Raw genomic sequence first — 24,096 nt, forward strand, 5'->3', positions numbered from 1 at the left:
GGAGACAATCTTTAGAATAATTTTATGATTTTGAAATATAACCGATAACCCAGAAACATCACTTCTCCCAAGGATGGAGGAGGGTCATTTTCTGTGAGGACCCTGGGAACTGCTGCATGTTCTGACCACACAGATAATGACAGGGCTTATCCAGCACCCAAGCAGGCCAGCATAAGACACTCCTTTTGGACAATGGCCAAGTCTGTTACTGGAATATTCTGTTTGGGGCTTAGATAAGTAGTGGCCCAATTTCCCCTCATCTGCTCTTAACCACCCTCAACTCATGGGTAGGGGCTTCCCCTGAAACCCCCTGATGGCCATGTTGTCACCTTAGCTGTCCAGCTGGCACCTGAGGGTCTGAAATCTACAGGGCAGTTGGCACATGTCTGGATCCCAGCTGTGGTTTAAGGTGCTGTCCTAGCACAGCTGTTAGGACTGTTGGTTGTAGGCTGCGGCGCCAGGCAGAGGCAGGGCTTCGCAGGCAATGATAGCCAGGACAGGGAAGGCACAGGTGTTAGGTAATCGCTCAATGTTCGGTTCATTTTGGCAGGTGCTTACTGAAGCCCAATCTATGCAAGACCTGGGCTATGTCCTGGAGTCACAGATGAATCAGACACTGTCCCTGTCCTGATGGGAGGAGTTGAGAGTTGGGGGAGGAGGGGAGATGGGTATTGAAGGAGGTAACTCCAGTTGAATGTGATAAAGACACTGCTAAGTAATGACTCAGGTGCGGTGGGAGCACCAAGAAGGAGCACCCAGCCAAGCTTGGGGCTGCAACAGAAAGACTTTTGCACAAAGAGACATTTGAACTGAGCCTTGAAGGAAGGATTGAGGTGAACCCTTCAAAGAAGGGGAAATGGGCTTTCTAGACAGAGGGGCCCAAGAGCAAAGCCACAGAGCTATGAAATGGTGCTTCTAGTCACAGGTGTCCCTTGACACAGTAATTTTGTAATTCTGCTAGACACAGTAACATTGAATGTGGGAGTTGGAGTGGTAGGAAAGGGGAGACGAGAGAGATAAGCGGAGGGACACCTAGCTGGCTCAGTCAGTGGAGTGTGCAACTCTTGATCTCAGGGTTCTGAGCTCAAGTTCTATGTTGGGTATAGAGATTACTTAAAAATAAAATCTTTAAAATAAAAGAGGGGCGCCTGGGTGGCTCAGTGGGTTAAAGCCTCTGCCTTTGGCCCGGGTCATGATCCCAGGGTCCTGGGATCGAGCCCCGTATCATGAGAGGCTTTGAACGTCATAGCTAAGAACTTGGCCTTTGTTCTATAGAAGAGTTTAGCATGGTGATGACAAGCGCTGAACCAGATTCACACACCCATGTATTTACTTGCTGGCTGCAGGCCCTTGGGTGCTACTTATCCTTTCTACACATCTGTGTCTTTTCTAACAGGACCAGTATCATATGGTGACTGAGTTCATATATATCAAGCACTTAGAACAGTGCCTGCCGCATAGAAAACATGCAAAAATGTTAGCTATTAAAACTATTCCCTGTTCTTAAAACTATTAAAAATGGAAGGTTTTTAAGTGGACAATAGCGGGCTCAGATTTGTCCATGGGAAATATGGATCGGACGGCAGATTCTGTACTGGGGAGAGTAGGCAGAAGGTGATTGCAGCCCCAGAGAAGAGGCAGGCCCTGAACCAGGGCAGCAGCTGTGGAGAAGGAGGAGGCTTACTCAGGTTACCACCCCACCCCCACCCCGCCCCAGGGTCAGCCAAAGGCTAGCTTCCTTCCCCCACCCCTTCTCTAAAGCTCCCCAAGATGTATCCTGCTGTTCCTCACAACAAAACAAAAGATCACAAGAATAATGGATGTCCCTTGAAGGAAATTTGAAAAATACATAAAATGCAAAGAAAAACAGAACTCTTCCATAAGACACCACTCAGAACTAAGTACTATGATGGAATTTCCTTCTTGGCTTTGAGTTCTTGTTTATCCTCCCTCACTACCACCCCTCCAGTCCGAAGAGAGGAGAAACATCAGGCTCTGCTTGTGTTCCCTCTCTCGCGCTCTCTCTTCTCTCTGTCAAATAAATAAATAAAATCTTTAAAAAAAAAAAAAAAAAGGAATAAAAAAGTATGAGTCAGAATGAGAAAGGCTTATTAGCCAGGCTGAGGTGGGGCAGCCTGGTGACCTGAGATGGCAAATCTTAGGGCACCCCCATGCAGGAGTTTGGGGAAATCCAGTGTGCAGGACTGAAAGCAAAGGAAGATTGTGAACCCAGATTAAGATCTCGAATGGCCCCAATTCCCTGTTGAAGTATATGATGTGATAAGAAAGGAACGGGCTATGGATTTAGCCAACTTGAGATCCTGGGTAAAAAGTCAGGATCGCCTAGTGGGAGCTATGAAGAATAAACAGGCCAGAGGGGAACTTTCCTGTGTCCCCCTGACCCTCACACTTGTGACCACCCTTGTCTTTCCCTTGTGCTTCTCAGGTGCTGGTGCAGGGCTGCCTTTTGGACCCTTCCCAGCGGGAGGCGTTCCTGCAGCAGGTGTATGAGCAGCTCTGTCTCTTTGAGGACAAGGTGGCCACCATGCTGCAGCTGCAGTATGACCCCCAGAGTCAGGTATGCACGAGAGAAGGCCGCTGGACACCCTCCTAGAAAGAGGAGCTCTGAAGGGACAGAAGGGAGCAGGGAGGGACGGTCCTAATACAGAGGAAAGAGAGGGCAGGAAAAGGAGCTAGGAGGCAGAGGGAGCCAAGGAGAGGATTGCTGGCAAGTGCACACCAAAGGTTCCCTGCTGGAGGAGGGCTCAAATACACTGCCCAAGACACAGACTTTGCTGGGGGAAAATGTGAAAGCCGTTTGCCGGTGTGTTTTCAGTCCTAGATCTCCTCCCCCACTGGATCTGACAAGGTGATCGTGGGGGGCTCTGTTCCCTAGGACTTTGTACAGTTAGGAATAAAGCTGCTTGGACTCACTTGAACACACTTGCTCATTCCTTTGGATATCCTAGAAGTAGCCAAGGAAATTGAGTCCTACCTTTGTGAAGACTTAATTTGACTGATGTAGAGAATATTTCATCAGAGTGATGGGAAACTCTGGGTCAAAGGCCTCCTTGACAAAAGGTGGGGAACCCTGCTCCTGGACAATCCAGTGCTCCTGCCAGTGCTGGACTCCCTGTTCATCTGCAGCCAGCATGTGAGCACACCCCAGGGGAGCAAGCACAGTCAGGCGTTGGCTGCAGAGCAGGGGGTTGGGGTCTGCACAGGATTGGGCCTGTCTGGCCTGGCCGGTGCTGGGCTGTAAATTCTGGCTTGGCTGTGGGTGGGATAGTAACGCCGTCTGTCCAATTCTATCTCTTCTGTAATTTGGGCCAGGCAGAGGACCAGTCCCCAGACTCAGGGGAGGCCCCGGGCCGGAAGGTGGGAGTCTCCATGGTGACAGCTGACCTTGGTCTGGTCAGTATGATTCGTCAGGGCATCTTGGCACTGCAGTTGCTCCCCTCAAACTCTAGTGCAGGTCAGTAGAAGGAATGCTCGTGGGGCTGGGGAAATAGGGTATAAGAAGGGGACGTTGAGGCTCCAAGGCACCAATGTGTCTCTGGGAAGAGGATGTGTCCTTGTTTCAGGAAGGGCAGTGTGCATTGGTATATCTCTCGAGTACTCAGCTCTGACAACCATCAGGGACCCTAGTGGGAAGGAGTTGTGCTCCAAGGCCATCACCTAGGACACTGGGATCCAGCATTCAGGAGGGAGAAGCAGGATGGAAGGGAAGAAGGAAGGGTGTTTGCGGATCATAAAATGCACCGGCTGGTGGGCACCCAAGTCTTCAGGGCCCCATCAGTTGGATGCCCCCCTGTGACTTTGGTCTGGTTAGCGTCCCCAGGTCTGTCCGCTGTTTCCTGTTCCAGGTATCATCGTGATCACAGATGGGGTGACGAGTGTCCCTGATGTTGCTGTCTGTGAGACGTTGCTGAACCAGCTTCGCAGTGGCACTGTGGCTTGTTCCTTTGTGCAGGTGAGGACTTTTCTAGAAAAGAGAAGAGGGAAGTGTGGTATGTCACAAAGTTGGACATGGCTGGTTACTTTCTTACAGGTGATGATTTCCCACATAAAGCCAATAATGTAGTTGCCTGCGTGTTAGTGGGGAGAATAGGTGTCATGTCTAGAACAGGGTAGGTGGCAGTGGTGGGAGAGGATGTGAGGAGACAGCAGGTTACAGGATAAAGAGTGCTGAATTTGAAATCTGACAGTCACACCCAGCCCTCATCTCCCCTGTTAGATTGATTAGTTATCACTGTTTTGATTGTAAGGATCAGAAAACCGGACTCAAACTAGCTTGAGCAAAGGAAAGAATAGGAATATTCAGCAAACCACAGCCAATTTGGATTGATGGGCCAGAGGGTGGGAAGCAAAACACTCTGGGAACCAAGGCCACTGGGTAGGCATCGGTGGGAACATGAAAAGCTGGTTCTGCTGTGTTCAGACGCTTTGGGATAATTCTGTGGGTGCTGCAGATAAGCACAAGGAAAGTCGCTCGTTGGGCTTATGTTTTACAAAGGTCATTCTTGTTGCTCCATGAAGGCAGGAGTGGAGGCAGCGGGTTATTAATTGCGGTGCTCAGGGCTTAAATTAGGGGAATAAAGGGTAAGAAACAAGCAGATAGAATTGCGAAAATGAAGAGGTAGTCAACATGACTTAAATTAGCAAGGTGTGTGGGGTGAGTAAGAAAGAGAGGTCAAGGATGTCTCCAGATTTGTCCGTCAGTGGTGACTGGGTAGCTGTTAGGACATGCAGGAAGAGAAGCAGCTGGCATGGAGTGAGGACAAGATCATGAAACCAGGCTTGTGGATGTCGAGTTTGAGGCACCTGTGGGTCTACAGGATAGTAGCTGAAGGCATCGCCTTTGGAGTTTGGCGTGCTCGGCCTGAATCCTGGCTCCAAGTACCAGCTGTGTGACATTGGGCACCTCACTTGATTCTTGGTCGGACTCATTTGTAAGTGGAAATCATAGCAGTGCCTCCCTCGTCGGGTGAGACAATGCATGTAAAGGGCCCAGCAGAGTGCATAATTATGTTGTAGATGGCTCCTGCTGAAAGGCTAGCATTGGATATGCAGATCTGGTACTCAGGAGACAGCACTGGTTGAGAGAGGATTTGTCAGCCTGCAGATGGTAATTGAGCAGAGAAGAGGGCCCCTGAAGAACCTTGGGGAATACCAGTGTTGAGAGGTCTTTCCTAGGAAGGGGGCCTAGCAAAGAATGAAGGGAAGGAATCAGACCAGAACCCGGAGATTCTCATGTCAGGGAAGTCGGAGTTTGGGGAAGGAAGGAGCAGTCTGCAGTGTGAGATGCAGCGGACAGCGGGTAAAAGGAGGAGTGAAAAGCCACCTCTTGATTTGGTGGTGAAGAGGTCGCCGATCCTTTTCAGGTCATTTCGGTGACAAGGTGGCAAGGGAAGTGATCGCAGGGGGTGGGAGAGAAGGAAGCGGAGACAAGCAGACAGAGGACTGTAGCTGTTCAGGTCGAGTCGGGGCAGGAGAGAATGGAAGCTGGAGGAAAGGGCAGGGCGGAAGAGGCGGGGGCTTTGTTCTGTCCGTTTGTTTTCTAAGCTAGATCTCAGCTTGTTTCTGAGAACCCATGAGGAAGCTGAGTTTGAAAATGAAGGAAAGAAAAGGAAGCCTGAGAGAGTAAAGTCTCTCCATTGACAAGAGGATGCTGGCTCAAAGAAGTAGATCCAGGGACTCTTTGGGAATGGAGAGGAGTCATTCTCCCTCTGAAACTGGAAGGATAGAAGTGATGATGAGAATAAATTTGGCCAAGGGCCTCCAGTCCCTCTCTGAAGGAAAAGGTAGGGGTGAGTACTGTAAGGAGGGGTGGCGAGCATCGGGGAGAACTGTGTTGAGGACAGCCCTGAAGGACTTGCTGGGCTTGGTGTAAACGTGTTCCCAGGTGGCACCAACCTAGGCAACCATACAGCTTTCTCCATTTGGGATCCCATGGAGAGGTTGTGCTCCTCACTGGGGTTTGGAGGTCAAAGCAGAGTCAGGAGGGCCATTGATAGACTTGGAGGTTCAAGGGCTAGCAGCCTTAATTAGGTCAAAGAGTAGCAGGAGAAGGAGGATGGAAGGAATCCAAAGGGATATAGTTGTGTGTAATCTGTCGGATGTGGCAATTGAAATTGCAAAAATGAAAAGGTTCTAAGAGAAGCCAAGGGACAGCGTGTAGGCAGTGGGTGGGCAAGTGGAATAGAGAGAGTTCCTGGAGATGAGGGTTCAGGAATGGAGAAGTCAAGGAATTAAGTGAAACATCTCAAGGTGGTCTTTCCCCATCTTCTGTCAAGGGCCGGCTAGTAAATATTTTAAGCTTTGCTGGCCATATGGTTGTCACAACTACTCAGCTTTGCTCTTGTAGTGTCCCAGCAGTCATAGATAAGATGAATGGGCATGGCTGTGTTCGAACCAAACTTTTATTTAAAAGACAGGTGATGTGCTAGATTTGGCCCACAGGTCATATGTAGTTGGCCGATCTCTGATCTACAGGCTTAGTGTTCACTACTGTCCATGGACCAGCAGCGTTGGCGTCATCAGGGAGCTCGTTAGAAATGGAAAATCTGAGGCCCACCCCAGACCTATTGCGTTTTAACAAAACCCCCAGGTGTTTTGTATATATCCTAAGCTTTGAGAAGCACTTTTTTTAGAGATGCCTAAGTCTCTCCGATGGTAATAGGAAGCCAGTGAACCAGTTCCCAGAACCTTTAGTGAGTGGTGCAGTCTGGCATTTGATGTTCCACCGAAGGGTGTGGCTTCAGTTAAGGGCCCAGGGGAGGAAAGTTGCAGAGCAGTGGTCCGTCCCGGGAGAACACTGGCCCACTTCCTCCTCTGTGGTCCTGGTCCTTGGGGCAGGGGGTACCACAGCCACCAGCTCAGTCTCTTCCACTCTTTTTGTACTTCTTTCTCCTGTGCCACTTTTGGAGCTAGGCCTCTAATTGCTCATTTTCTCTAGGTGGGAGGAGTTTACTCTTATGACTGCAGTTTTGGCCACGTGCCCAACGTGGAACTGATGAAGTTTATCGCGATGGCTACATTTGGTTCTTACCTGTCCACTTGTCCGGAGCCAGAACCAGGCAGCCCGGGTCTGACTGTCTACCACCGGGCATTTCTCCTCTACTCCTTCCTGCGCAGTGGGGAAGCCCTGAACCCTGAGTATTACTGCGGTGAGGGGCAGACTGCAGGGGCCAGGGGTGGGAGCCGGGAAGTATAGCATGGACCCGGAGGTGATGCAGGAAGGGGTCCCCGGGGGCCCTGAGCTCGGGCCAGGGCTGACTGTTGTGGCACGGTTCTCTCCCCTGGGATGTCAGCTTAGCCACCCCCATTCCCCCGCCCAGCTCTCTGTCAGCTCACAGAGAGCCGCCCACCCCTCCCCAACCTCGCTGGTCTTCTAGGCTCTCAGCACCGCCTGTTTAATGAGCACCTGGTCTCGGCCAGCAGCAACCCTGCCCTCGCCCTGCGCCGGAAGAAACACACGGAGAAGGAGGTGCCTGCCGATTTGGTCAGCACGGTGTCTGTACGGCTCCGAGAGGGCTACAGTGTCCGAGAGGTCACGCTGGCCAAAGGTGAGGGTCACTGGGCCCTGCCCCATCACGCAAGTCTCAGACCTGCCAGACAAAGCAGAAGGCGCCTAGGTGCCACCCGTGAGATGCTGCTTGTCGTTGTAGACAAGTGGGTTCCGAGCCACCTTCAGGGCCTTGTTCTCTTAGCATTTAGCCTCCCGGTTCCATCTGCCAGGGGTGGGTCTGCAGCGGGTGGTGTAGCCAACTCTGTGTTCACATCACTCCTATAAATTTCTGTTTGTGGCAATTGGCAGGCCCTAGGCCTGAAATCTCTGGAAGCATGCTTGGAACCTTTTGCCAGGCTAGAGTTGCAGGAGGCCGGTGGGGGTTTCAGATGGAGCTCAGTCCCAGGCTGGAGTGCTGTGCCTCCTTCCCGTAACCAGCCTCCCGTTTCCCCTGAAGGAGGGTCTCAGCTGGAGGTGAAACTCGTGCTGTTGTGGAAACACAACATGCGCATTGAGTACGTGGCCATGGCGCCCTGGCCCCTGGAGCCCGAGGGCCCTCGAGGAACACGGGTGGAAGTGACAATGGAAGGGGGCTATGACATTCTGCACGATGTGTCCTGTGCACTAAGGCAACCCATCCGCTCACTGTATCGTACCCACGTCATCCGACGATTCTGGAACACGCTGCAGAGGTGAGTGAGGTCACACCGCTCAGTGAGCAATGCCCCATTTGTTGTATGGGTGGACAGAGGTGTGAAACTGGGAACTGGTGAGAGCACCCCTGAGGCCCAGGCTTGTGTCCAGAGTCCCACGTCCCCCTGGGACTCCTTTCCCTGTGCCCACCAGAGTCAGGGGTGGCTCAGGGTTGGCCCTTGCTCTGCAGCATTAACCAGACGGACCAGATGCTAGCCCACCTTCAGTCCTTCTCTTCAGTCCCGGAACACTTCACGCTTCCTGACAGCACCAAGAGCGGAGTGCCGCTCTTCTATATCCCGCCCGGCTCCACCACCCCGGTGAGTGACTCTGAGGCTCGTCAGCCCCACTCCACACCCACCCAGGCTCGGACTGGCACAGCTTCTGTAGCCCAGAGCTGCCCCCTTTTTCCTTCCCTCTCAAGTCTGAGGCACCTAAACCAGAATTCCTTAGCTTTAGCCTTGAAAACAGTTCTCCTCCCTCCTTCCAAGTTGCTGACAGAGAAGGATCTGTAGAGAGGCTGTCCTCAGCAGATCACGGGTGTCAGGGGTAAAGACTTAGAGAATGCAGAGGTGCCCAGGAGCCCCTTCACCCCTTTTCCACATGGCGTGTTTTGCCCCCTCCCCACTGGCATCTTCACCCGTGCCCACTGCCATGAGCTGTGCACTTCTAGAAGACCATAGCTTACTTTGTCCTGTGCTGACTTCACCCTTGGCCTACGCTGGCACATGGCCGGCTCACCCTGAGTTCCTGCCGTCACTCAGCTGCTTTGCCCTAGGCAGTGATGGAGACATGGTAAGCTCTATCCTTCACCTGGATGCAGCTTCAAGGGCCGCTCAGCCTGTCTCTGGGCTTCTCCTAATCTGGCCTTTGTCCTAGGCTCCCGTCCCAGGCTGGGCTCTGAGCTCCTCTCTGACCCCTGGACCCCACGGTCCCATTTGCCGATTGGCACTTGTGCCGTGTTTCTCCACAAAGGCTCCTACAGGACTGTCCTTCCCGTCCCCAGGTGCTCTCACTTCAGCACAGTGGATCCGACTCCTCCCACGCCCAGTTTGCAGCCTACTGGAAGCCGGTGCTGTCCATGGATGCCAACTCCTGGCAGCGCTGGCTGCACATGCATCGGCTGGTGCTCATCCTGGAGCACGACACGTGGGTACCCACTGCGGGCTGGGGGCCTGGGGGAAAAGTGGGGGGACAGCAGACAAGCCCTCACCCCCCTCAGCCGAGGGAAGACGATGACGCTTCCCCAGTATTTCCCAGTTACCCACCCACATCCTCAGACAGGACCTGGCAGAGAGCAATAGCAGTCTGTGTTTGGCCCCCACACTTGGGACCATGAGGCCTCACCTCAGCCCACCCCGCTCTTCCAGACCCATCCCCAAGCACTTGCACACCCCCGGCAGCAATGGGCGCTACAGCACCGTGCAGTGCAGGATCTCGCACTCCTCCCTCACTTCCCTGCTTCGGGACTGGAGCAGCTTCGTGCTGGTCGAGGGCTACTCCTACGTGAAGCTGCTCTCCAGGTATGCAGAGCGGTGGGCCCCCACTCCTCCCTGTCCCCCACATCCTGCATCTCTTCCCCTAAGCCCAGACCTCACCATTCCTTCTCCTCCACCCACTGACTCCCCACGTAGAGCTGCTCACTGACCCCCGTTTCTCCCTAGTGCCCCTGACCAGCCCCCTTCCTCCTTCTACATGGTCCGCATCATTTCCAAGGCCCCGTGCATGGTCCTTCGCCTGGGTTTTCCCATCGGCACACCGGCCCAGGCCCGACACAAGGTGAGCTGTGCCCTGACTGACTCCCAGACCCAGGAGCCCTGGAGGATGGACTGGCTATTTCTCCCCCACCATATAGGGCCTGGGCCAGTGGAGAGAGGAGCCCCCAGACTAAGGAATGCTTGGAGTAGAGGGCTCTCTCACCTTGTCTGGGGGCCCCTTCTTCTGGACTTAGCAGGGATGGAGTTAGGGAGATCTGATCACCTTTCTCCCCCAGATTGTGTCGGGTTTGCGGGAAGAGATCCTGCGGTTGCGTTTCCCCCACCGGGTGCAAAGCAAGGAGCCAACACCCAAGGTCAAACGGAAAGGGCTGGGGGGCATTGGTGGGGGCAGCTCCCCTTCCAAGTCCCCCCCCCATGCTGGGTCCGCAGCAGGCGCTGTCTGACCGGCCCTGCCTTGTGGTCCTGCATAAGCCCCTGGACAAGCTACTCATCAGGTTGGTGTCGAGTCTGGGGCCCAGGCCGGGACCCATGGGAAGGCTGGGGCTCAGCTGGGTCTGAGTGGTGATCAAGGTGTTGCTTCTGTTGCCCAGGTATGAGAAGCTACCCCTGGACTACCGGGCGCCCTTCTTACTGACACTGGAGCCACCGGGGCCACTGCCGTTGGTGTCAGGCCGCTCAGCCTCTTCTAGCCTAGCGTCGCTGTCTCGCTACCTGTACCATCAGCGGTGGCTCTGGAGTGTCCCATCGGGCCTGGCACCTGCACTGCCCCTCAGTGCCATTGCACAGCTCCTGTCCATCCTCACTGAGTATGTCATCTGGGCCAGGCCAGGCAGTTCAGGGAGGGGAGAGAGTGAGTGTAGACCCTGGCAGAAAGCCTAAGTCAGACCCTGCCCCTCTCTGGGCCCCGCCACCCCCACCGTTATGCACAGTACTGAGGGCAGAGTAGCGCCTGCCACCGCCCTCCCTGCCTCCCCCCTACCCACCACAGCCGGCTTACTTTGGCCTGTGCAGCTACAGCTGGCTGCTCCTGAGGCTCCAGTAGTCCGAGCATGGCTGCCAGCGGACAAGTCTGCCGGGACGGCTGCTGGAAGTGGCCACATAAGTGGCATGTGGGGCAGGAGGATGGACTCAGTGTCTCTCCTCCATCTCATCCCATCCCCACTCCCACCTTTATGGGGTTTCAGAGTCCGACTCTCCGAAGGCTTCCACTTCGCTTGCAGTGGGGAAGGAATCATCAACATGGTCCTGGAGCTTCCAATTCAGGTACCTGCCGTCCCTTGTGACACCTCCCCACTGGGACCCATCATCAGAGGGACGCTTGCCTCTCAGCCGGGTTGGGACTCCTGTAAACGGCCTCATGGGGACCCTGTGTCCAGAGGACCCAAAGCCTGAGACCAGTCGCAGGACAGTGTACTGGGGGCTAGGGTCTGAGAGCCTGAACTGGCCTGGCTGAGGTTTGCCCAAGATCTACCCTTGTGCCCGCAGAATGAGCCCCTGGGGCAGGCTGCCGGCGAAGAGAAGCACACCTGTGTCGTCCAGTACATCCTCTTCCCCCCGCACTCTGCCTCCACCAAAGACAGGTGGGACCCGGGTCTTCTCTGGGAGCCGCCTCTCTCCACATTCCCGCTTGTCGCTATGTCCCCCAAAGTGCTGTTCCTGGGCTGTTGGAGAGTCGGGGTAGGGGATGCTGTTTGCAGTTGCTTCATCAAGCAGATGCTGTTCCGGAAAGGCCCTGTGGGAGTTCCATCCGTCCCGTGCACCCTCTGTGAACTGACCCCCTGCCACTCGCCTATGGATTGGACTCTCCTCTCCGCCAGGCTCAGGGTTCCTCCTCCTTTAGCTTCTCGACAGATGATGACAATGATGTGGAGGTGGAGGCCCTGGAAGGAGATTCCGAGCTCAACCTAGTCACCGAGGTGTGGGTGGAGCCTCAGTATGGGCGGGTGGCACCCGGCCCCGAGAGCTGGAAGCACCTCTGGGACCTGACGTACTCCGAGATCCCTCGAGCTGTGAGTGGCCTCTGAAGGACCCCCCCAACCTTACCGGGGGTGGCGCCATCCCCTCTGGAGCAGCCCGTGCTCTTCCTGGGCCCTCTGAGTCTCTGTGCTCTGCCCGTCTCTGACTATGGGGGCTTCCTGCAGAGCTGCCCACCCGAGTACTCTGGCCGAGGGCAGGCTGACCCCTGACCTCTGCTCTTTGTGCCCCAGCTCCACCCTCGGGATGCTGCCTGCATAGGCTCCATGCTGAGCTTTGAATACCTGATACAGCTGTGCCAGAGCAAGGAGTGGAGTCCCCTGCCCCCAGAGCCGAGGGTCTCTGCTGGTCAGTGGGGAAGGGGCCCCCGGGGTGGATCAGGACCCACTTGGTGGGGGGAACCATAGCTGGGGCATCTGGGTCTCATCAAGGCTCTTGTCTTCCTTTCCTCCCTCCTAGCATTGGACCAGGGAGGAGATACCTGTGTCCACGAGATCCCTTTCCATTTTGACCTAATGGGGTTGTTGCCCCAGTGTCAGCAACTACAGATGTTCTTCCTTCTGCTTTCCAGAGGTGGGTGAGCTTCCTCCTTACAGACCCACAGGGCCTGTGGGCGTGGGAGTGAGCGAGCCGAGAGAGCAGATGAGTGCTGGGGCAGGAGGTGGCTGGGAGGCCGCACGAGGGCTGCCATGGCCAGGGTGGAGCCAGGGTTCCGGGGAGCAGGAGGCCCTCGGTGCTGAGCGGAGTGTGTGTCGGGCAGAGCCAGAGGGCGTCCCTCTCGCCGAGGGGCCCTGTCCCGCCAACGACACGGTGCTGTGCCTGCTGCACAGCTGCCTGGGGCAGGAGCTGAGTGACCGGGAGATCCCGCTTACCGCTGCTGAGCAGGCCACCTTCTTGAGTGAGGTGCTGCGACGGGCCTGCCACAGTCCAGGTGAGCTCCCGCCTCTTTCCCAGACAGCACCCTCTGGCCCAGCCCCTTTCTCCCCATCCCTGTGCAGCAGGGTGGGGTTCTGTCTCTGGCTTTCGGCCTCCTCTCGTCCCCTCAGAGCCCTGCCTCTCTGCCGGCCCTGCCCTCGCCCACCCACCTCTACCCCCATCGTAGGTCCGGCAGAGCCACTGGCAGGGGGCCACAGGATCCTAAAGGATGGAGCAGTCAGCAGCACCCAGGCCACTGGAGACGCAGCTCCTCCTCCCCTGGTCAGCACCGCTTTGTCTCCTTGGGCCTGTTTTCCCACTGAGCTTCTGTTAGCACTGATCCATGCCCCAGCTGTCTGTCCCCAGGGATGCTAAGTGCCTCCTGCCGGAGACAGTATGCCATCCCTGCCCTTTGTCCTGGATCTCAAAGCTCTACCTAGGGCTGCACTCCAGGGTGGGGGAGGGGAGCCGGGCTTGGGTGGCCCTGCAGACCGCTCTGAGGTTGTTTTTCTCTTACAGGGTGGAGGTCCTCCTGAGACGCTCAAGCCTCTCGTTTCTGCTCAGCCCCCTCAGTGGCGCTGCTATGCAAGGCTTGTGACTCCCCAGCATGTGTTTCTGACTTTCCTCCCTGCAACCTTCTCAGGTACCGCCCCCTCACCTTCATCACTGGCCCCTAGACTCCCTCACGAGGCCAGCCAGCAGCTGACTTCTGTCTCTCTTTTCTTCTTCAGACGTCCAGCACCTGGCTGCCTATGGCCTGGAGGCCTCTCAAGAGGAGACAAAGCCGAAGTTTGGGGATTGGAGCGGGGCTGCCAGCCTAAAAGATCTGGGAGGACCTGGGGCGAGGGCTGCAAAGGCCCAGGTTCCCACACTCAGTGTCACCCCAGCCAGTGGTAAGGCTGCCGGCTCTGAGTCAGTTAAGCAGGAGCAGAAACGGGAAGAAATAGAAGGCTTGGGGATTATGTGACACCTCTTCCCACAGACGCTGCCCAGAACCCAGAAGACCTCAGCCCACCGTGCCGTCGGGACTTACAAGCTTATGCTGGGCGTCAGGCCCCGCAGACAGAGAGCGCAGATGCTCCCCGGACCCGGTGTCCTGTTTACGTCTATAGCTGTGCCCTGGAAGCACTGAGGGAGCAGATGGTTGGCCTACAGCCCCCTCAGGCACCTCGAGACCTCATCTTCCGGTGCATACCCTCAGCGCTAACCTAGGTTCTGCCCCCACCGCGGCCCCCAGCCAAGGCTTACGACCACCACGCTCAGGCGGATGGACTGACAGTTCGATGATCAGTGGCAGGAACTCAGTCCATGTCTTGCCGGCTCCTGGCTTAGCTTCCTTCAGCAAATCACTTGAACTTGCTGAGCCGTGAATATTTTCAGTGGAGATGTATGGGCAGTCCACCGGAGCATGGGTGGGTTGGGGAGTCTGAGATACCGCTCAGGAGAGTTGGCCAAGCTAGCTCCTCCCTCCCATTCCTAGGACTCCGTTCCTTGACCAGCCCTCCTCGTCCTCAGCCTGGATGGAGCCCAGGTTCAAGGAGGCAGCCAACCATTGTGCCTTGCTGCAGGAGCACGCACAGCGGTGCTACGTCCGTGGTGAGCAGGAGGCCTCGTGAGGGAGCATCAGGAAGGAGATGAGGGCTTTGTGGGATTCCAGGCATGGGGGCTGGAGGGGCTGTTTCCAGAACTTGACCCTCATGGCGCCTTCCCCTTCCTCCCCTTCCTCCCCTTCCTCAGGGCTGTTCGGGAGTTTGCAGCAAGCACAGAATGTCTCCTCGCAGGACTTGCTGATCGCGGTTGATGCCTGTGAGGAGCTGCTACAGGAAGTAGACATCACCCCTTTCCTGCTTGCACTGTGCGGCCACACTCGGGGTTTGCCTCAGGCACCCCCAAGCCCCGGGCCTCTCAGCCCTGGGCCCTTCAGCAGCAGCATCGAGGAGGGCCCAGAGCCGCGGGAACGAGCTGTCCTGGCTTCTGAGTCCAGGTTAGGGTGGTCCCGGAGGGACGCATCAGGGCTGCACCAGATCCCCGTAAACAGACTTTCCAAGCCAGGGGTCAGACTGCACGAGGTCATGCCCACACATCGGGGAGGCAGTTGCTTTGTCGCTGGCTTCTTGCTCCCATATTTCCGTCTCCTCTCTGTCTCTCCTGTTCCAGCACGGAGTGTGCAGCGGGTTGAGGGGTGGAGAGTTGCTGGCTGCCATCAGTGAAAGGGGAATTTTGTTCTGAGAACACTCATGCAATAGTAGTAATCCCTGGAACCACTCCGTGAGTTTCAGAGTGTGTTGCTCCCTGCTGGGTCCCCAGCTCACCTGAGGGGCCCAGCAGGTCCCCGATGAAGGGAAGGAGAAAGGCAAGCGAGCAGACAGCTGTGTGTATGGCCCCCGTGGTATGTTAGCATCAAGGGAGGAGAAGAAGCAGAGGGAAGAGGGTCCTGATGACACCCAGGTCCAAACTCCAGCCCAGTTCCCTGTCTGGAGCTCTAGACCCTCCACCCTCCATGCCCCCACATCCGTGCGTTTTTACCCCAGCAAACCTTGCTTCTCCACCTGTGTTTTTCCCCAGTGAACGAGGTCACCCTCCACCCTAGTCAGAAAACTGGGAGTCCTCCTTACTCATACCTCTGTGTCACAGAAATGTCCACCCATTAAGAAACGTGGGGGTTCAAGCCAAAAGGGGTGGGGTGGTTGTTGCCTCTCTCACTGCCCTTGCCATTGTACTAAGCACCCTTGCTAGAGCCAAAGACTGTGTGAGCCACTCCCAGTAGGGACGCAGGCTCCTCTGGGACTTGGTGGCTCTTAACGCCTCAACTCCCCTCACCCCCACCCTGACCACTCAGCATAGAGACTGAGGACCTCAGCGAGCCTGAGTTTCAGAGCAGCCGTGTCCCTGGCCACCCAGACCCCAGCCTGGAGATCTCTCTGACAGACGTCTGCCAGCTCAGAGGAGAGGCACATGACGCCCTTCATGGCCTCATCCAGGTGGAACACTTGGTGGGGGAAGAGGAGGGTGGAGTCCCGCCTCCCCTCAGCCTTGGTGGGCTGTCCTGGGACGGCCTGTGTAGGTGTCTGCTCTAGGCTGGGGGGAGTATTCTGCTGAGGGCAGGCTGACATAGTAGCCTCCTTCTAACCCCAAACAGGAGAAGTTCCTGGAGATAAGCGGTCTCCACTTCCGCACGGTGCCCTCCAATCCACACTACTTCTTCTACTGCCCTCCGTCCAGCCGGCGAGAGGTCAGTGGCTTCCTCCCTTCCTCCCTCAAACCCCTGAGCCACAGCCCCACATACCCACCCAGATCCTCTTGACTTGGCTCCCTGAGGCCCCAATGTGGCTCTTGTCTGGCCTTGGCTAAAGCTGTCTCTCTTTTGCTCAGGATGAGGGCCCTCGGGACACAGTGGACAGAAAAGTCAGTGACCTGGAGTTCTCAGAGGCTGAGCTCATAGGAGAAGAAGGTGTGTGGAGAGACGGTACGGCTGCTTCAAGCCAGGATTTGGGGCCCTCTGCTGTCAGCCTGTCCCAGTGAGCACACGACATGCACCCTTTTCTAGGAGACACGGCAGCCTGCTGTGTGGTCACTGAGAGCGACCCAGAGCTCGAGGTGGAATACCGTGAGAGCCGTGAGCCAGAGCTGGGGCCGGCGGGGCTCGACTCTGCCTCACTGTCTGATGCCGACACCATGAACCCTGATGAAGACTCCTTCAGCATCCTGGGGGGCGACTCACCGACGGGGCCGGAGAGCCTGGTGCGCGACCTGCCGCCTCTCTTCCTGCACCTCACGTGCTCGGTGCGGCTGCGTGGGCAGCACAGCTCAGTACCCGTGTGCAGCCTGCCCACCTGCCTGGGTGAGTGCAGGGTCCCTGGGGGCGGGTCACAGGTCCCAGCACAGCCTGCCTGCCTGTCGGGGGTGGGGGACAGGGCCTATGGATGTAACTCATTAGCACAGGGACTTGAAGTCTGTGCTGGTCCCCGGGCTCCAGCAACCCCTGACGTTCCCCCTCTCCCAGGCCAGGTGCTTTCCAGTCTGGAGGGCCCCCCTGTTGGAGGCCGAGTGCCCCTGAGGGACCTCAGTGTTACCCTGGATGTCTTTGTGCTGACCTTGCCTCTGGAAGTGGAGCTTCCCCCGACCTCGGACCCTCAGCACCACCGGTGTGGCAACAAGTTTGGTGGGGGGGAGGGGAGGCCTGGGGTGGGGGCCCATTAAAGGAATCTAGAGGCACTTGGGGACTCAGGATCCCTTAAGGATTCCGAGAAAGGAGTGCTAAGGAGGCCTAGGAAGAGAGTAGCTGCTGATCTTTCACCTTCGCTCCTACCCTGTTCAGGTCCACGTCTGAAAGCAGTGCTTCATTCCCACGATCCCCAGGGCAGCCATCATCTTTAAGGTCAGATGATGGCCTGGGGCCCCCACTGCCACCCCCAGAAGAAGACAGGTACTTCCCCTTCCGCCTCTCAGAGTTTCTCGTGCCATGTCAGTTTTGTTCTCTGGAAGGCAGCATCTAACCCTTTCTTCCACTTAGGCACCCGGGACTGTCCAATTTGGCCACACCCCACAGACTGGCTATTGAGACCACCATGAGTGAGGTGAGGGCCTTCCCTCCCCCAGGCTAAGTGATAGCCCCTCAGCACTAACTGATACCCTTGCCAGCATATGAGGAAGGTGAGGCGCCCCTTTATTCTGGGATCAAAGTAAGGCCTCCCTAATCTGTGAGGCAAGGTGTCTTCTAGTCTGCAAGTGAGGTGATGCCCCAGGTGGCAAGGAGGTGCCCTTGGCCACTTCCCGGATTGCTCTGTGTAGATCCACTGGTTGCTGGAGGATGAGATGGTGGGAGCCCTGCGAAGAGGGGGCATCCCTCAGAGCCCTGCCCTGCACCGTGCAGCTGCCCACATCCACAGCTCTCCTGGACGCTCCACCTGCCTTCGCCAAACCCTGCCACTGAGTTTTGTGTTTGGGCCAGAACGTTCCCTCACACAATTCAAGGAGGTACGCTGCCCTCAGAACACCCGCTGATGGTTCTGGGGCCCATTCTTCTCCAGACTCCAGATACAGAAGTAGAAGGGCCTCTCCTGGTTTCAGTCCATAGCGTTCCCCTCCGAACAGCCACCTCACCACATTGTCCCTTGCTTCTGCCTTAACTGTGACCTTGGCTCCTGCTCCCCAGGAGTTTCGCCGCCTTCACCTTCCTGGCCATGTTCTTCTTGAGGATCCTGACAGTGGCTTCTTCTTTGTGGCAGTTGGCCAACAGCCAGGTGGGTCCCAGGGAGAGCCCCCTTCAGCAGCCTGGGCTTGGCACAGCCATGAGGACAGGGCCGAAGGCATCGAAGGGGAGGTGAGCCTTTCCTGGGATGACCTGGGAATGGAGGGGGGGTGGAGGTTGGTGTGTGGGTCCTGTATTTAGCTCTGCCTTCCTGCCCCTCAGGCCCTGACAGCCAGCCCCCAAGCCCCTGGCTCCCCAGAGGGTTCTGAGGGCACCCCTCTCCTCAGCCTGCCACAGGGAGGTAAGAGAGGACTTGGACAACAAAGTCTGGGGGCTAAGACCAGGGACTTACAGATCCCTGGCCCTGCTTCCCTCCTCGGGCAGTCCTAAGCAAGTTCAGTAGAGGTTCCAGACCTTTCCTTTCTTTTCCCAGGGAGCCAGCCTGGGCCCAGCCGGGGGCTGAGCCTTATGTCCAGTCAGGGCAGTGTGGACTCTGACCACCTGGGTAAGCCGGGACAGTTTGGGGAGGACTCTAAGCTGATGGGAGGCAGAGACTGGGCCGTGCGGCAGAAGGACTGGGCAGGGGCCATCAGAAGGGACTGACGTGAAGGGGCTGGGCCCATCAAGCCTGACACACTTGGAGAATCAGATGAGCCAAAGGTTGGGGCTCAACCTCAGCTCATTTGACACAGGTTACGATGGTGGCAGCAGTGGCTCAGACAGCGAGGGTCCCAATGAGACCCTGGGGGAGAAGGCTCCCTTCATGTTGCGGACCCCACCTGGGCCAACACCTCCACAGTCTTCACTCTCAGGCCTCCCTGGGCCCTGCCTGCCTGACTTCTGGCTCATCGTTCGGGTGCTACAGGATCGTGTAGAAGTGTACGCCCACGCACAGTAAGTAGGGGCCTGCACTGTGCCGCTTTTCCCCGGTCCCACAACACTCCTCTCCAGGGTCATCCCAAAGTAAGACATGGGACTGAGGGTTTGGGTCGGGGTCTGACTGTGTTCTGGGGCTGGAGAGTCCTGACCAGTTCCCACAGCCTGTAGCAAAGCAGGTCACTCTCTGCTTTCCTAGTGGAGTTCAAAGCTGGTGGGATTTTGGGCTCCTAGCCTCGTGTTGAGAGCTTCTCCGGTTCAGAGCAGCTTCAGAAGTTGATGTGGGACTAACAGGTGATATTTAACAAGCACTTAGTACATGGCAGACACTGTTCTGAGTATTCTGCCTGGACCAGCTCCTTTTGTGACGGGGCGAAGAAACTCAAGCACAGTTAAGTTAAATACTTGCCCAAGGTCACAGGAAAGGGCAGAGTCAGGACTCACAGCAAGGCCCCTGGTTAAAGATGGCTCCCGTCATGGGGTGGGCTGGGTTTGAGACGGGAAGACCACCATTCTGCTCAAGGTCTGAGAATGGAGAAGAAGGAAGCTGACATGTCCTGCCCACATGGAAGCTGGTAAAGCAAGCCTAGAGCCTGTGCTTCCGTAACTGCTATGGAGAATTCTGCTTTTCCCAGTTCCCCCCCATGTGTGCTTCCCTTGGTCCAGTCCTATTCCCTTCTCATGGCTTCTCTTGGCCCCAGCTGCCAACCCCACCCCCACCACCACCAACTGCGGCCATTCCATCCCTCCCCGCCAGGAGCCTGATTCGGGAGGATGGGGGGCCAGGCATCGAGTGTCGCCACCTGCAGCAGCTCCTGGTGAGGCGAGTTGGGGAGATCTGCAGGGAGGTCAACCAGGTAAGGGACAGCGGGGAGCAGGGCTTTCTAAGCATGGGACACTGCTCAGATGAGGAAGGAGTTTCTAGGAACTTGACCTTCAGAGGCTTTTGATCTATCACGGACATTTTCTTTGACACCTGATTACTGGGGTACTCTTACTCCTTGGGCCCTACAAACTGGGGAACACTCCCCCACCCACTCCCAGTAATGTGGGTTACTCTTCCTGACCCTGACTGTGAGCTGTTCCATCTTGTGGCCTTGCGCTGGTGTTAGGGATTCAATAGTGAATAAGACAGGGAAACCCCGACTCTCTGGAACTTGTGTCGAGTGAGGGAGATAGACACCGAACAACTAAATTACACAAATTGTTTCCATTATGATTGTGAAAAATCATACAGAGGAAAAGTATAAACTGATGAGAGCGTATGACGGGGTCTGACCTTCTGAAGTGTCAGGGAAAGAATTGATCTTTTTAAGCTGAGACCTGAAGGGTGGAGAACAGATTCTGGCAAAGAAGAGGATCGAGTGTTCCTAACCTGGGGTTCGGATCCCTGAGCCCAGTGACTGTAGGACGCATCTGACCCCCCAGTGATTATTGATGCTCTCTTGATCACTGACCCCCCGTGATAACCGGCATCTTCTCTGGCCTTTGATCACCCCTGACCACTGCCACCAATTCTTGGAGAAATATTTCAGTTCCCTGATACCTGGCTCCTTCTCCCAGCGGCTGCTTCTGCAGGACCTCCATGACAGTCACGTGTGTAACTCTCTTCTGGTGGCCGAGAGCGAAGAAGATCTGTGGCGCAGTGAGACCCCCTTCCACTCCCGTCAGCGGGCACCACTGCCCAGTGATGGTGAGACCCCACCCAGGAGCCTCCCTCCTGGGCTGCTGCCGCCCTTCCTGTGTCCGTGCTTGGGTGAGAAGACCAGGGCAGAGTCGCTGTGACTTGGTCACCGGTGCCAGGAGAGCAGGGAGGATAGGACAGAAAAGGGTCATTGGGTTTGGCCATTGAAAGTTCCTGTGTGTCGTTAGTGAAAGTTTTGGCAGAGAAGTGGAACTAGGAGCCAGAGGAGACGGAAGTGAGAGGATCTTACACAGGTGGAGCAGAGGAGAACCACTCGTTTACGTAGTGTCGCAAGCACACAAGGAAGGAATTTGACAACAAGGCAGACTCGAGCACATCTGTGTTCCACAGAGAAGGAGCCAGGAGGCAAGGAAGGGTTAAAGAACACAGGAGAAAAGGGACCATGGAAGGGGTACCGGCTGTGACCTGTCTTCCTGACGCCGTGCCTCTGCCTTGCCCCACCTTCCTTTCCAAAATGACCATCTTTCCCCTTTGGGTAATAGGGCCGAGGAACGGTGTGGGGGTAGGGGGTGGGCGAGTAGGCCAGGTCACAGGTGGGAGAAGATCAGAGGGGAGGAGCCTAAGCCTGATAGGAGGATCTGCCTTCCAATCAGCTGTCCCTCCTGATAGGCAGGCACAGGACCCCTCTGGGCTTCCTGAGATTTCTGCTCGTGATGAGGAAGCCCGGTACTCTACTCGAGATGCTAATGGAAGTCTTGACACTTCGCTCTCTCTTTGACTCCTGATGACCCCTCAGCCCAGCTCAGAGGGGAAAGCCAAATGATGTCATTTCTTTGCAGTTCTCCCGTCTGGTTGAAAAGGAAAATCAGAGCACTTCTTGTTTTTAATAGTCTCAGCAAGTCTGTAGGTGAACGTTCCTACCAATCCTGGATGTCACGTCTCAGCACATCCCAAGACGTGCTCCGTATCAAAGCACCATTCCCCTAATTAGCGGACTTCCCAGGGTCTGATGGCATCTTCTGCACATTGAGCACGAGATAGGACAGCCACACATCTTTGTTGCCAATGCCTCTAGCAGCGTGTAACGGAAGGCCGGTCAGAGCCTGGAGACAGCCCTTCCTCATTATAGTCTGTCCACGTGATTTTGCTGGAGCCTTCAGCAACCAGCATTCCGTTCCAGACAACCTCCTGTGTGCTCTGTACACGGCTCACATCTGGCAGCAGCTTCTCTGGGAAACCAGATGGCTGCCTCTGTCGTGTTGGGGGGCTCCTCTTCAACCTGGGAAGCTGGAAAGGGTCAGACCAGGCTCTGGACTGTGCCCCTGGGCTCTTGCATTCTGCCCTGCTGCCCTGTGAGTCCTTTTGGGTCAGCTGTCCTCCAGAGCGCAGCGTTTGCCCTGACTCTGGAGGTGTGTATCAGCTCTCCTATCCTCTTGGTTCTGACGGGGTTCTCATTGCCCCTCCGTGTGAGTACGCAGATGGGGTGTGTGTTACATATCATATTAGTACACAGCCGGAGTGTCTTGGCATTATCTTCAGAATTTTCTCATGCTCTGCCTTACCTGACACTTCTAGCTCCTCCTCCACAACTGCCTGAGAGCCTTTGTGCTGTGACCTGGTTTCCGAAGAGTATGGTCCTGATTTGTTACCTGAAATGACCGTCTTTCCCCTGCAGGGTGATAGGGCCAAGGAGTCCTGGGGAGTAAGGACAAGTAGACCAGTTCATAAGTGAGAAGTAGCAAAGGCAGAGGGCCGTGTCCCGCCTCTCATCCGCTGTCTCCCTTCTCTCCAGATTATGCTGCTGATGAGAGCTGTGCACCCCGAGGGTACCTAGCCGCCACAATGCAGTTTGTCCCTGGCCATTTCTCCTGTGACGTTGTGTGGGGAACCGTGATTCGAGTCCATTCACGCCTGAAAATGGGGCCCAGCATGGGGGTCTCTCGGGGTGTGTGACGGGCATGAGAGGCAAGTGGAGGTGGAGGGAATCTGGAGAAGGGGCCGTCCTGAGCCCCCATTACTCCCACAGCCATCCAGGCCCTGCGCTCCGTGCTCAATGCCTTCTCTGTGGTGAACCGGAAGAATATGTTTGTCTATCAGGAACGAGCAACGAAGGCTGTGTATTACCTGCGGTACGTGGGCCCTGGGAAAAGGGAGTAAGAGCAGGGATCAAAGATGGTGGCCAAAGAGCTATGTCCAAAGTCTGTGCCACTCTCTCCTAGGCTCCTGGAGACGTCCTGCAGCGACCGGCCATGGGAAGGCGATGCGCTGCCCCCCTCCCTAGCTCTGTCCCGAAGCCAGGAGCCCATCTACTCTGAGGAGGCCTCGGCACGTATCACCTCCACCCCAAGGACCCTGTGCTCCCCTTATACTTTGCCCGCTGGAGCCAGGCCCTTACCCAAGTTTCCCTGTAGGGGCCTCGTTCTCCCCTGGACATGGCTTCTAGCCGTAGTTCTGATGCTGCTCGTCCTGTGGGCCAAGTGGACAGGCATATCCAGCTTCTGGTGCATGGTGTAGGACAGGCAGGTAAGCACTGCTCGGAGGGGGCTGGGGAGTGACCAGAGGAGGTTCCAGAATCCTCCCGAGACTTCTCTTGGCACCTTCCTACTCTAGCTCATGCTGTGCTCTGGGTTTCCCTCAAGCAGGAGCTGGGTGGGACAGACACAGATGTTTAGAGGATAGGTCCTCTAGCTGATTGAAATGCAGCTTGGGGAAGAGGAGCCGTGAAAGCTGACACAGGATGTCTAGCCTGGGTGACTGGGTGGTTGGTGGCTCCACTGGCTGGAGATCGAGGGTGAGTTTGGGTTGAAGGTCATGGGTTAGATTTGGGAGATGGTGAGCGTGAGGTATCCAGCAGGCAACTGGATGTTGCTGTTCATGTTTACGGTTGCTTTAACATGTACGGGGGCTTGGGCTAAGGCTGTTACGTACAAGGTAGATGTTATTATTACTTTCATCTTAGAGATGAGGACACTGAGGCTTTGAGAGTTGACACTCACCTGTCCATAGTCAAACAGTGAACTAGAACTTGGCAGAAGTAGAACCTAGTGCTGGCTGCCTCCAGTGTGTGGGAGAATGTTCGAGTCTAGGGGTCAAGGGCCAGGCTGGGGGGAGTCGCCGGATCCTCTGCCAGGGTCTCCCCTACTCCTGCCATGGCTGTGTCAAGGTCCTGAGATTACCGATGAGCTAGTGCGGGTGCTGCGTCGGCGCCTGGACGAGGCCACGCTGGATGTCATCACTGTTATGCTCGTGCGGAACTGCAAGCTGACGCCCGCTGATGTGGAGGTCAGCCCCCTCCCGGCCTCCGACAGCCCTCCAGGGCTTGGGCATGGGGACCATCTGCTCTCTGCCCTCTCTGCGCAGCTCTGACGCCCCTTCCCCTCTCCGCAGTTCATTCAGCCACCTGGCAGTCTCCCCTCCGAGGTGCTGCACCTGGCCCTCCCTGCCTCCTGCAGGCCCTGGCTTCCTGCCCTGGCCTGGTATCTGCGGCAGAACCTGCTCATCTTCCTGCACTCGCCCAAGTACACGGACAGCAATAGCCGCAATCACTTCCAGGTGAGGGTGGGCCCCTCTCCAT

At 56.2% G+C, this 24,096-nt stretch overlaps 1 protein-coding gene across 1 annotated transcript in view; it reads left to right on the top strand.

The window, feature by feature from the left end:
- LOC111143621 (SZT2, KICSTOR complex subunit) overlaps positions 1-24,096 on the top strand; it is a gene marked incomplete at its 5' end in the record, with an annotated part of 48,066 nt that overhangs the window by 10,669 nt on the left and 13,301 nt on the right. Inside the window, 45 exon segments of the mRNA XM_022497450.1 lie at positions 2,447-2,578; positions 3,334-3,475; positions 3,867-3,973; positions 6,959-7,169; positions 7,398-7,568; positions 7,968-8,202; positions 8,394-8,523; positions 9,210-9,352; positions 9,574-9,726; positions 9,868-9,982; positions 10,197-10,328; positions 10,330-10,415; positions 10,512-10,727; positions 11,106-11,184; positions 11,407-11,501; positions 11,762-11,930; positions 12,129-12,243; positions 12,355-12,468; positions 12,656-12,826; positions 12,998-13,092; positions 13,330-13,453; positions 13,542-13,703; positions 13,793-13,997; positions 14,291-14,406; positions 14,548-14,794; positions 15,650-15,791; positions 15,950-16,042; positions 16,183-16,261; positions 16,358-16,651; positions 16,814-16,955; positions 17,129-17,236; positions 17,324-17,387; positions 17,602-17,787; positions 17,966-18,133; positions 18,224-18,302; positions 18,435-18,506; positions 18,694-18,895; positions 19,635-19,734; positions 20,441-20,570; positions 22,315-22,467; positions 22,549-22,651; positions 22,742-22,847; positions 22,934-23,045; positions 23,686-23,804; positions 23,910-24,074. Coding sequence (XP_022353158.1) covers positions 2,447-2,578; positions 3,334-3,475; positions 3,867-3,973; positions 6,959-7,169; positions 7,398-7,568; positions 7,968-8,202; positions 8,394-8,523; positions 9,210-9,352; positions 9,574-9,726; positions 9,868-9,982; positions 10,197-10,328; positions 10,330-10,415; positions 10,512-10,727; positions 11,106-11,184; positions 11,407-11,501; positions 11,762-11,930; positions 12,129-12,243; positions 12,355-12,468; positions 12,656-12,826; positions 12,998-13,092; positions 13,330-13,453; positions 13,542-13,703; positions 13,793-13,997; positions 14,291-14,406; positions 14,548-14,794; positions 15,650-15,791; positions 15,950-16,042; positions 16,183-16,261; positions 16,358-16,651; positions 16,814-16,955; positions 17,129-17,236; positions 17,324-17,387; positions 17,602-17,787; positions 17,966-18,133; positions 18,224-18,302; positions 18,435-18,506; positions 18,694-18,895; positions 19,635-19,734; positions 20,441-20,570; positions 22,315-22,467; positions 22,549-22,651; positions 22,742-22,847; positions 22,934-23,045; positions 23,686-23,804; positions 23,910-24,074 — 6,282 coding nt within the window.

The sequence above is a fragment of the Enhydra lutris genome, unplaced genomic scaffold (assembly GCF_002288905.1).
Source record: "Enhydra lutris kenyoni isolate GAN:26980312 unplaced genomic scaffold, ASM228890v2 scaffoldscaffold9, whole genome shotgun sequence".
In the NCBI taxonomy this organism is placed as follows: Eukaryota; Metazoa; Chordata; class Mammalia; order Carnivora; family Mustelidae; genus Enhydra; species Enhydra lutris.